The following is an 11,837-nucleotide window of genomic DNA, read 5'->3' as shown; positions in this document are numbered from 1 at the left end:
TGCCGTTCCCACAGATAACTGGGCATAGAGCTCAAAGTCCACAGTCCGACCCAAGATGGATCCTGCTCTCACGATAGAGCCCGTGACGTTTCCTCCTTCACAGGGTCCCCACCTGGGACGTCCTTCTCCACCAAGGACCGCCGCTGACTCGTTGGCAGAGATCCCAGGACTCCTGCCCACGGCCAGCAAACTTCTCGCTGGGCTCCCTGCAGAGCGCAGGGCAGCCAGAGACCAGCGGCCACAGGTGACCCACCTCAGAAACTTAAGTCCAAAGTCCCGTTGGACTCCAGCCCCGTGGAACAGGCCCGATCTGTCGCCTTGGGGTTCACCCCCCAGCACGTGATCGGTTGCCGAGCACCGGAGCACAGGGGACCCTCAGGCTTCCGGGGTCGCACACCGGCTCCGCACACGGCCGCGGAGCGTCCCCTACGGACTCTGGGCCTCCAGGTCATCGGGGAGGGGAGGGGGACCTGAAAGCCCGACCGGGACGATGGTCCACCTCGGACCAGAGCCCTACCCGAGGTCCAGGTGTCGGAAGCACGCGCTGCGGGACACAACTCCTTCAGCAGGACAGGGCCGAGGGTGGAGTGCAGATTTTTACACCGGCAGCCCCAAGGCAGAGTCTCCTCTTAGCCAAGCATCCCGACCGGTTTCTGTGAACTGCTTAGATTCCCTAGTGTACGAGCCCAAACCCGCCTCCCCAGCTTCCTTGAAACTAGTCTGGACAAGGTAGAAGGGAGACAGCATCGGAGTGAAGCCAGGATTCCTGCGTCATAAGCCTACATAGTTAAACAGTGGGCATTTAGGCATACGTCTGTGGTCGTATCCCGCTGAGCATAATGGGGTTTACGACTTGGTTCTGTTAGAGATACTTAGCATATTCTTTGAGGCGACCGAGAGTCTAGGTACAAGTCCCGAGGCTCCTTCTTCGGGGCTCTGGGTTTCCATTGGTATGCCGTTCCCACAGATACTGGGCATAGAGCTCAAAGTCCACAGTCCGACCCAAGATGGATCCTGCTCTCACGATAGAGCCCGTGACGTTTCCTCCTTCACAGGGTCCCCACCTGGGACGTCCTTCTCCGCCGAGGACCGCCGCTGACTCGTTGGCAGAGATCCCAGGACTCCTGCCCACGGCCAGCAAACTTCTCGCTGGGCTCCCTGCAGAGCGCAGGGCAGCCAGAGACCAGCGGCCACAGGTGACCCACCTCAGAAACTTAAGTCCAAAGTCCCGTTGGACTCCAGCCCCGTGGAACAGGCCCGATCTGTCGCCTTGGGGTTCCCCCCCCAGCACGTGATCGGTTGCCGAGCACCGGAGCACAGGGGACCCTCAGGCTTCCGGGGTCGCACACCGGCTCCGCACACGGCCGCGGAGCGTCCCCTACAGACTCTGGGCCTCCAGGTCATCGGGGAGGGGAGGGGGACCTAAAAGCCCGACCGGGACGATGGTCCACCTCGGACCAGAGCCCTACACGAGGTCCAGGTGTCGGAAGCACACGCTGCGGGACACAACTCCTTCAGCAGGACAGGGCCGAGGGTGGAGTGCAGATTTTTACACCGGCAGCCCCAAGCATCCTCTTAGCCAAGCATCCCTACCAGTTTCTGTGAACTGCTTAGATTCCCTAGTGTACGAGCCCAAACCCGCCTCCCCAGCTTCCTTGAAACTAGTCTGGACAAGGTAGAAGGGAGACAGCATCGGAGTGAAGCCAGGATTCCTGCGTCATAAGCCTACATAGTTAAACAGTGGGCATTTAGGCATACGTCTGTGGTCGTATCCCGCTGAGCATAATGGGGTTTACGACTTGGTTCTGTTAGAGATACTTAGCATATTCTTTGAGGCGACCGAGAGTCTAGGTACAAGTCCCGAGGCTCCTTCTTCGGGGCTCTGGGTTTCCATTGGTATGCCGTTCCCACAGATACTGGGCATAGAGCTCAAAGTCCACAGTCCGACCCAAGATGGATCCTGCTCTCACGATAGAGCCCGTGCCGTTTCCTCCTTCACAGGGTCCCCACCTGGGACGTCCTTCTCCGCCGAGGACCACTGCTGACTCGTTGGCAGAGATCCCAGGACTCCTGCCCACGGCCAGGAAACTTCTCGCTGGGCTCCCTGCAGAGCGCAGGGCAGCCAGAGACCAGCGGCCACAGGTGACCCACCTCGGATCCTTAAGACCAAGGTCCCGTTGGACTCCAGCCCCGTGGAACAGGCCCGATCCGTCGCCTTGGGGTTCCCGCCCCCAGCACGTGATCGGTTGCCGAGCACCGGAGCACAGGGGACCCTCAGGCTTCCGGGGTCGCACACCGGCTCCGCACACGGCCGCGGAGCGTCCCCTACAGACTCTGGGCCTCCAGGTCATCGGGGAGGGGAGGGGGACCTGAAAGCCCGACCGGGACGATGGTCCACCTCGGACCAGAGCCCTACACGAGGTCCAGGTGTCGGAAGCACGTGCTGCGGGACACAACTCCTTCAGCAGGACAGGGCCGAGGGTGGAGTGCAGATATTTACACCGGCAGCCCCAAGGCAGAGTCTCCTCTTAGCCAAGCATCCCGACCGGTTTCTGTGAACTGCTTAGATTCCCTAGTGTACGAGCCCAAACCCGCCTCCCCAGCTTCCTTGAAACTAGTCTGGACAAGGTAGAAGGGAGACAGCATCGGAGTGAAGCCAGGATTCCTGCGTCATAAGCCTACATAGTTAAACAGTGGGCATTTAGGCATACGTCTGTGGTCGTATCCCGCTGAGCATAATGGGGTTTACGACTTGGTTCTGTTAGAGATACTTAGCATATTCTTTGAGGCGACCGAGAGTCTAGGTACAAGTCCCGAGGCTCCTTCTTCGGGGCTCTGGGTTTCCATTGGTATGCCGTTCCCACAGATAACTGGGCATAGAGCTCAAAGTCCACAGTCCGACCCAAGATGGATCCTGCTCTCACGATAGAGCCCGTGACGTTTCCTCCTTCACAGGGTCCCCACCTGGGACGTCCTTCTCCACCAAGGACCGCCGCTGACTCGTTGGCAGAGATCCCAGGACTCCTGCCCACGGCCAGCAAACTTCTCGCTGGGCTCCCTGCAGAGCGCAGGGCAGCCAGAGACCAGCGGCCACAGGTGACCCACCTCAGAAACTTAAGTCCAAAGTCCCGTTGGACTCCAGCCCCGTGGAACAGGCCCGATCTGTCGCCTTGGGGTTCACCCCCCAGCACGTGATCGGTTGCCGAGCACCGGAGCACAGGGGACCCTCAGGCTTCCGGGGTCGCACACCGGCTCCGCACACGGCCGCGGAGCGTCCCCTACGGACTCTGGGCCTCCAGGTCATCGGGGAGGGGAGGGGGACCTGAAAGCCCGACCGGGACGATGGTCCACCTCGGACCAGAGCCCTACCCGAGGTCCAGGTGTCGGAAGCACGCGCTGCGGGACACAACTCCTTCAGCAGGACAGGGCCGAGGGTGGAGTGCAGATATTTACACCGGCAGCCCCAAGGCAGAGTCTCCTCTTAGCCAAGCATCCCGACCGGTTTCTGTGAACTGCTTAGATTCCCTAGTGTACGAGCCCAAACCCGCCTCCCCAGCTTCCTTGAAACTAGTCTGGACAAGGTAGAAGGGAGACAGCATCGGAGTGAAGCCAGGATTCCGGCGTCATAAGCCTACATAGTTAAACAGTGGGCATTTAGGCATACGTCTGTGGTCGTATCCCGCTGAGCATAATGGGGTTTACGACTTGGTTCTGTTAGAGATACTTAGCATATTCTTTGAGGCGACCGAGAGTCTAGGTACAAGTCCCGAGGCTCCTTCTTCGGGGCTCTGGGTTTCCATTGGTATGCCGTTCCCACAGATACTGGGCATAGAGCTCAAAGTCCACAGTCCGACCCAAGATGGATCCTGCTCTCACGATAGAGCCCGTGACGTTTCCTCCTTCACAGGGTCCCCACCTGGGACGTCCTTCTCCACCAAGGACCGCCGCTGACTCGTTGGCAGAGATCCCAGGACTCCTGCCCACGGCCAGCAAACCTCTCGCTGGGCTCCCTGCAGTGCGCAGGGCAGCCAGAGACCAGCGGCCACAGGTGACCCACCTCGGAATTTTAAGACCAAGGTCCCCTTGGACTCCAGCCCTGTGGAGCTGGCCCGATCCCTCACCTTTGTGTTCCCCTCCTGTAGCCCAAGATCGGGCTCCGAGGACCGGAGCATAGGGCACCCTGAGGCCTCTGGGATCGCACACCGGCTCTGCACACGGCCGCAGAGCGCCCCCGAAAGACTCCGGGCTTCCAGCTCGCCGTGGAGCGATGGACGACCTCAGCTCTTGAGTCTGGCGGGAGGTCGGGTAATGGGGACTGGACGGCCACCTCCATCCGGCGAAGCAGGGCGTTCTCACCTGGGCGAGACCACCCCGAGACCCCGGTTTCCGGCGTGCCTCGGCCTTCCACCGCCGGGTCTGGCCTGGAGGCTGTCTCTGCAGGCTTGGGTGCCCGCTGCTTCCGTGGGAGACAGATTCGGAAACGCCAGCGCCTCCTGGCCGGGGCTCGGACCTATGCCCTGTGTGGTCTGCCTGGTGTCTATCAGTGCTGAGGCGCTGATGGGCCGCGGGCCTGGAGACCGCTGGCCTGGGACCAATTTAAGCTGCCTATTCTTTTTTTCTGCCCTGGTGTTCTGGAGAGTTTTCTCCAGAGGGCAAGATGGATGCCCTGCCCTCCAACAGGAGAGGATGATAAACCTCTCTAGCGGAATATCTGAAGGTGGGCAGGGCACCCGAGACCGTGTCCCAGGAGAGTCCCCTCCCATAGGCACCCTGGAGTTGTTGGCTGAGCTGGGCCTGCTCAGGGACAGGTACTCCCAGCTGGAGGAGGAGGTCGACGTTCTCAAAGAACACCTGGGGCAGCAGGAGGCGTGGGTCCGAGAACTCAAGGGCTTCCTGCTCAACTGCCGGGGCTTCCTGGAAGCCTGTGCCCCGGGGCAGGTTGTCTGTGTCCCCCCATCCCCGGGAAGGAGCTGGCCTGAATAAACAGTTTTGTGTGCAGACACTGTCCCGTGATGGTTGCGCCGGGTCAAGGGCTGCTCCAGCCCACACGTGTCCTCGCCCTGCATCCAGCCGGCTCGGAACTGCAGATCCCCAGGCTCACGGCCAGCGCCGGGTGCCACTCTGACGGGAGGGAAAGCAGCAGAGGGGAGCCCCACCCGGGGGTTCCAACGGAGACCCTTTCTGGCACAGGCATCCCAGCCAGTCGGTGGCAGAACTTGGCTTTGGACCTCGACACTGTGGCAGCAGGTGCCAGGCTCACGCAGACCTCCGGGGAGCAAATGTGGTGGTGGGGGGTGGGCGAGGCCAGGCTGGAGACAGGTCGGGGCGCCGGCTGCCCTGGGCTCGTGGGGACAGAACTCGGGGGTGCTGCGGCTCGGATGGACGAAGGATGTGGAGGTGCAGGGTGGGGGCCGCCACCCGGCTGTCCACTCAGCCCAGACTCCAGTCCTGGGAAGGGAGGTGCTTGGAGCCCGGGGAAGCCGCAGCCCGGCCAGGCGTCTGCGTGGGGGCTGAGCGTGGTGGCCCCGCGGCTCGAGGCCTCTCCCCCGGCCAGGGTTCTCTGTCATGGGCACAGAGCCTGTGGGCACGTGGCTTCCATCCATGCTCCAGAACTGATGAGGTATGGCTGTGGACGATCTCGGCAGCAACAGCCAAACATCCTGACACGCTGACTGTGGTCCCGCCAGCTGTGCACCAGGACCCGTCTTTCACGAGAGGGACAGGGCGGTCTGGTAGCCCCCAGGCCCGGCCCCGGCCACCCTCCAGCACTCACCTCCCACGGCAAAGCAGGAGAGGCCACACTGAATCGGGTTCTCGGGGAGGCTCCTGTGGGTTTCCGCCGGGAGCGATTGCTGGTTCCGGTGTGACGTGGTGAGCAGCCTGCCAGTCTGGCTTCCGTAGCAGCGGCCCGGCCCGCTGGCAAGTGAGCAGGCAGGCTCCGTCTTGTCCACATCTTCACTGACACCTGTTACTTTGTTTCTGGATGATTTTGTGTTTTCCTGGCTTTGTATTTTGTTCCTGGGAAAGCACATTAAGGAGCAGGGGCCGCGCACACTACACACACACACACAAAGTAAGTAACTTTTTTTTATACTAATAAAGGTTATTCAAAATGGGCCAAGTAATTAAAATGCAGCTTTATCTTCAAATACAAGAATTCTCAGAATGAATTCCCCCAGACAGATTTGGGGGGATTCACACAACGTCTCTGCCACGCAAATCTCTGGGCTTTCGTGTTCCTGGAGTCTTACTCTTACATCCCACCTGCTGGATCTGGAGGCACTTGGAGGCGGAGCCCCAGAGATGGGGCGTCATGAGAAGAGGGGGTGAGCTGGCACTTCCCCGGTGGTCTAGTGGTTAAGACTCCAGAGGAGGCCTGGGTTTCATCCCTGGTGGGGGAACTAAGATCCTGCAAAGGGAAGTGAGTGAAATTCGCTCAGTCGTGCCCAACACTTTGCGACCCCTTGGACTTATTTTTGGGCTCCAAAATCACTGCAGATGGTGACTGCAGCCATGAAATTAAAAGACGCTTACTCCTTGGAAGAAAAGTTATGACCAACCTAGATAGTATATTCAAAAGCAGAGACATTACCTTTCCGACTAAGGTCCGTCTAGTCAAGGTTATGGTTTTTCCTGTGGTCATGTATGGATGTGAGTGTTGGACTGTGAAGGCTGAGCGCCGAAGAATTGATGCTTTTGAGCTGTGGTGTTGGAGAAGACTCTTGAGAGTCCCTTGGACTGCAAGGAGATCCAACCAGTCCATTCTGAAGGAGATCAGCCCTGGGATTTCTTTGGAAGGAATGATGCTAAAGCTGAAACTCCAGTACTTTGGCCACCTCATGCGAAGAGTTGACTCATTGGGAAAGACTCCGATGCTGGGAGGGATTGGGGGCAGGAGGAGAAGGGGACGACTGAGGATGAGATGGCTGAATGGCATCACGGACTCGATGGACGTGAGTCTGAGTGAACTCCGGGAGATGGTGATGGACAGGGAGGCCTGGCGTGCTGCGATTCATGGGGTGGCGAAGAGTCGGACACGACTGAGCGACTGAACTGAACTGACTTATAGTCCGTGGAGTTCTCCAGGCCAGAATACTGGAGTGGGTAGCCTTTCCCACAAGCCACTGGGAGTCTGCTAGGTGGGAAGACCCTGATCCTTGATCAGTGATGCTTTCAAGGAAAGATGTTGATCCAAAGGGGAAAACGTGGAATTCATTGAGGAATAGTCAGCTAACCTTTGGAGCTAAGGCCGGCCGGTAGGAGGCGCTCTCATACCCCCTTCGCATGTCAATCTCCCTGGCTGGAAGAGACTTCTATCTGCTTTCTGGCAGGAAGAAGAGAACTTCCCTCTGCCCCTGCCCCCAGCAGCCCAGCTGATTTGGAAGATTCTGTGCTTTGCCCCTCCAGTGGACTCTGGCTATCAGAGCCCCACCCAGATTTTTTCCCTAGAAAACAAGTTCCCAGGGCTCGTGCTCCGGATTTGCCTGTGGTGGGCCTTTCTCTGTGCGTTCTGAACTCTGGTCCCTCCACTGTGTTTATTATAGCTAATCTGGTGCTTGAAGTGGTCTGTCTTTGTGGCTAATGGTATTGAGGATCTTTTCATTTGTTCTTTAGCTGTTCGTGTACCTTCTTTGGTGAAATGTGTTGCCCACGTAAAAAATTAAGATATTATTAAATTACAGATCTTTTTATTCAGCTGGTAAAGAATCTGCCTGCAATGCGGGAGACCTGGATTCGATCCCTGGGTGGGAAGATCCCCTGGAGAAGGGAAAGGCTACCCACTCCAGTATTCTGCCCTAGAGAATTCCATACACAGTCCATGGGGTGGCAAAGAGTCGGACACGACTGAGCGGCTTTCACTTAATTTCTCGTTTCCTGGTGAAAAAAACTGGCTGTCATACTATTACAGCTGACAGAGGCTTCGTTAGTTAGCCTTTAGCTGCGCAGACTCTGAAAGCCCTGATGTGTTTACTCAGGTTGACGCGTGTGTGTGTGTGTGTGTGTGTGTGTGTGTGTGTGTGTGTGGCGAGGCTGGTGAAGATGTCTGTAGAGGGTCCAGACGGCGTACCCCCCGCAACAGTGGATTTCTTGTGCCGCCTCAGGTGCATGGGTTTTTAACGCTGTTTCTTTAAAAAAATCATTTAAAAAAAGAGTGTGAAATTTGGCTTAATTTGAAAGTCTTCTAACTAGTGAAACCTAATTTAATTTCTATTTTTGCAAGGACTAAAAGGGGGTAAGTACATGGAGCGGCTTGAAAGGCAACTTGAGTCGGTGTGGGAGCCAGGGACGCCGGAGGCTCTGCCCGCACCGGGCCTTTGTACACTGTGGCGGCCTCTTTCCTTACCGAGTTCAGAACCGCCACCCCCCCCTCCCCAACGCGGGTGCCTGGGCCGCCGCTGTGGGCGGCAGCCGCGCCCCTCTGCGGAGAGCAGCCCACGGACAGGCGCTGGGAGCCTGCGGACGTCCTGGCACAGCGGGCTCACTAGCTGGGGGCCGGCCCGCGAGGGCCCAGGGACCGCCGCGGCCGCGCTGCTCGCGGGAGCGCGCTCCCCACCCCGCGGGAGCCCCCGCCCGCCCGCGCCGGGCCCGGGGCCGCAGGGGACCGGGGGCTGCGCGCACAGACGGGCCGGCCCGCCCCGCCTCAGGTTCAAGGAGGGACCCCGCCCCGCCGGGCTTCCCGTTGATTGGCTGGACGGGAGGAAGGCGGGCGGTGATTGGGTGGGCCGGCGGCCGCGCCTTCTTCCTCGGCCGCCGAACGGCGAGCGGAGGCGCTGGGTGCGGGCGCCGGCCCGCCGCGCCCCTCGACGTCACTACCCGGCGTGCCGCGCGCCGCGCTGCCCCTCCGCCCGCTGACGTTTCGGCCGCCGCAAGATGGCGGTGCAGGAGTCCGCCGCTCAGCTCTCCATGACCCTGAAGGTGCAGGAGTACCCGACCCTCAAGGTGGGGTCTGCGGCCGCGGTGCGCCCGCGCCTGCCAGGGGCCGCGGCCGGGGCGGCGAGCGGGCGCGGGGGTGGGGGGCGGGCCCGGGGCCGGGGCGCGGCCTGGGGCGCCGGGCGGGGGCCCGGGGCCCGGGGCCTGGGTGCGCTGCGCTCTGCGGCCGGGCTCCCCGGGGCCTGCGGCCGGGCTCCCCGGTGCCTGGGTGCGCTGCGCTCTGCGGCCGGGCTCCCCGGGGCCTGCGGCCGGGCTCCCCGGGGCCTGGGTGCGCTGCGCTCTGCGGCCGGGCTCCCCGGGGCCTGCGGCCGGGCTCCCCGGGGCCTGGGGCCTGGGTGCGCTGCGCTCTGCGGCCGGGCTCCCCGGGGCCTGGGTGCGCTGCGCTCTGCGGCCGGGCTCCCCGGGGCCTGCGGCCTGGGTGCGCTGCGCTCTGCGGCCGGGCTCCCCGGGGCCTGCGGCCTGGGTGCGCTGCGCTCTGCGGCCGGGCTCCCCGGGGCCTGCGGCCGGGCTCCCCGGGGCCTGCGGCCTGGGTGCGCTGCGCTCTGCGGCCGGGCTCCCCGGGGCCTGCGGCCGGGCTCCCCGGGGCCCGGGGCCTGGGTGCGCTGCGCTCTGCGGCCGGGGACCTGCTGGCCGGGCGGGCGCGGCGTGTGGCCGTCTCTGCCGCCGCGACTGGGCAGGGAGCGCGTCTCCCTGGCGCCCCACTTCGCCCTCTGGAGCTCTTCGTCCTCGAAAGAACGCGAGCCGCATCAGGGACCGTTCTGGCCGTGGCCAGGCTGGTTGCTTTGGAGGCGGGGATCTCGGGGGTGTGGGGTCGGGGGCACCCAGCGAGAGAAAGACCGTAGCCGGCGGTTGCGTCCAGCTTTCGTCCCGGAAGCTTCTGTCAGACGGTGCTGACGGATGGCTTCCAGCCTCTCATTAGGGACCTGTGCAGAGAGGCCTCACCACCGCGGGGCGTCACCAAACCTGAAATACAGCTCTTGCAGCTTGGCCGACAGTTGCGTGACCTTGGATGGCCACTTAGCCAAGTCGACGTAGACTGCAGTGGAACCGCCTTTCCTGGGAGAGGGACCCCCAGTAGTTCTTATCTAGTTAGTAGAGGATTCAACGCTGACTGGCTGCAGTGAAACAAAAGTAAATTCCTTCAAGGATCAAGGTTGTAACGTTCCCAGGAGAGCTGCAGCTGAGCCTGTGGAAGTCTGAGTTCTTTCCCTGGGAGTCAAGTAGCGTCTCTGCTCCTGGAGGGCCGGGCTTCCCTGTCCACCAAAATGGTGACAGGTGGTGGGTGCATTGTGGCAAGATTGCCATGAGCTCTGGTCGATTCTCGGGAGACCTCTGGAGGGTCCTGAACCCTTGGAGATTGTTTGCTCTGCTCAGGGTGCAGTGCGGGCTCTGGCTTAGGAGGTAGCTGCCACACTCCTTATTCCTTGAGCCCTGACGGGAAGGGAGGGAGGGAGGGAAGCCCTGTGCCGCTGACGTGAACCAGACGCCTGTTTGCTGGACCCCGCTTGTAGGGCGTGGTGTTTTTATATGCAACTCAGGCAAGACCCTGCATCTCAGAGGCCAGGGTTCTCTGCTGCCCCATGCACCCAACTAAGTGCCCCCACCACCACCAAAAAAAAGTATGAGTAGGGAGCTGTTAGCTGCTGACCCATTATCTCACTCAGACCCCATCAGGCCCGCCATTTAACTGACAGAGGAGAAAGCTGAGACATGAGAAGGTGGGAAACACCAGACTGGAAGGATGTCTCCTCCAAGTCCTCCTCTCTCAGTTCATAACCATGAACACAGTTTGAGTTCCAAACCTGTTAAATAGACTTTGACTGAAGTAGTCACGCAGCCTTCCCAGGTAGCTCAGTGGAAAAGAATTCACCTACCAGTGCAGGCGACAGGAGACGTGGGGTCGATCCCTGGGTCAGGAGGGTCCCCTGGAGGAGGAAATGGCAACCCAACTCCAGTGTTCTTGCCTGGAGAATCCCATGGACAGAGGAGTCGTTGGGGTCGCAGAGTCGGACACAGCTGAGCGCACAGGCGCAGAGGAGGCGTGCCGACACTCTTAGAGGCAGAGAGACATTCTAGTGTCGTCTCAAGTGAGCCTGCCAGCTGAAAATGTTTCGCTTCTTTATTGGAATGATTTTGGAAAGTAGAATTTTCACGAGGTGCTCTGTCCGTTTTTCCTGTACAGATTGTTTACATCCCGCAGGATAATCCCTCTCGTCTTGACACAGGTGTCGCTGCTGGTGAACCTTTCTCGGGACTAGTTCCCAGTGGGCGATGAGGGAGTTTCACTCGGAACGAGGGCTGCTCTGTTGGGAAGCAAAATTAGAGCACAGGAAAGCGGTTGTCTCGGGAGCTCTGCTGGTCTCATCTGAGCGGGGTGCAGAGGTGCAAGGGGGCCGAGGCCGGTGCTGGAAGGCCGAGCTCCAGCGAGAAGGCAGGTCCTCTCGCAGGCAGTGGGGACCAGTATGCCGCGGGCAAGCCTCCTTCAGACAGGAGAGGGGTGGGGGGCGGCGGGGCGTGGCCCGGATTGAGGCTGCTGGCGCCCTCTGACCTGCCCTCCTCCCTGACCCCAGGCCTGGGGACCCTGGGGCGCGTGTCTGCAGTGGGGCTGCAGGAGGCCCAGCAGCAGCCCTGGCCTCCGCCCCGCCGGCTGACAGCCGCTGGCCTGGCCGCCCTGGCTGTGGGGAGGCGTCCTCCCCGCAGTGGGCGCCGGGGGCGCGCCTGGGCCCTGGCCTGGCCGGCGAAGCTCCCTGGAGTGCTGTCGGTGTTGGGCTCTGGCTCACGCCCCCCGGGCCTCAGGGAAGGAGAAGTGGAAACCTGTGAGCTGGAAACCCTGTTTTAATTTGTCTTTGGAAGTGTTTTCTGATTATGAAAGCAGCTTGTGTTTATTCTCCAAGTTATTTTGCTGA

The 11,837-nt window shown here is 60.8% G+C and overlaps 1 protein-coding gene across 3 annotated transcripts in view; it reads left to right on the top strand.

The window, feature by feature from the left end:
* Positions 1–8,854: 8,854 nt before the first annotated feature.
* Positions 8,855–11,837, top strand: part of MAEA (macrophage erythroblast attacher, E3 ubiquitin ligase) — a 29,203-nt gene continuing 26,220 nt past the window's right edge. For all 3 annotated transcript variants that reach the window (XM_052641746.1, XM_052641744.1, XM_052641743.1), the window contains exon 1: positions 8,855–8,940. In XM_052641746.1, coding sequence (XP_052497706.1) covers positions 8,872–8,940 — 69 coding nt within the window. In that variant the 5' untranslated portion in view covers positions 8,855–8,871. The remainder of the gene's footprint in view (positions 8,941–11,837) is intronic.

This window comes from Budorcas taxicolor, chromosome 6, assembly GCF_023091745.1.
Source record: "Budorcas taxicolor isolate Tak-1 chromosome 6, Takin1.1, whole genome shotgun sequence".
NCBI classification, from domain to species: domain Eukaryota; kingdom Metazoa; phylum Chordata; class Mammalia; order Artiodactyla; family Bovidae; genus Budorcas; species Budorcas taxicolor.
Note: the sequence above shows the minus strand (reverse complement) of the source record. Positions and strands in the feature narration are given on the sequence as shown.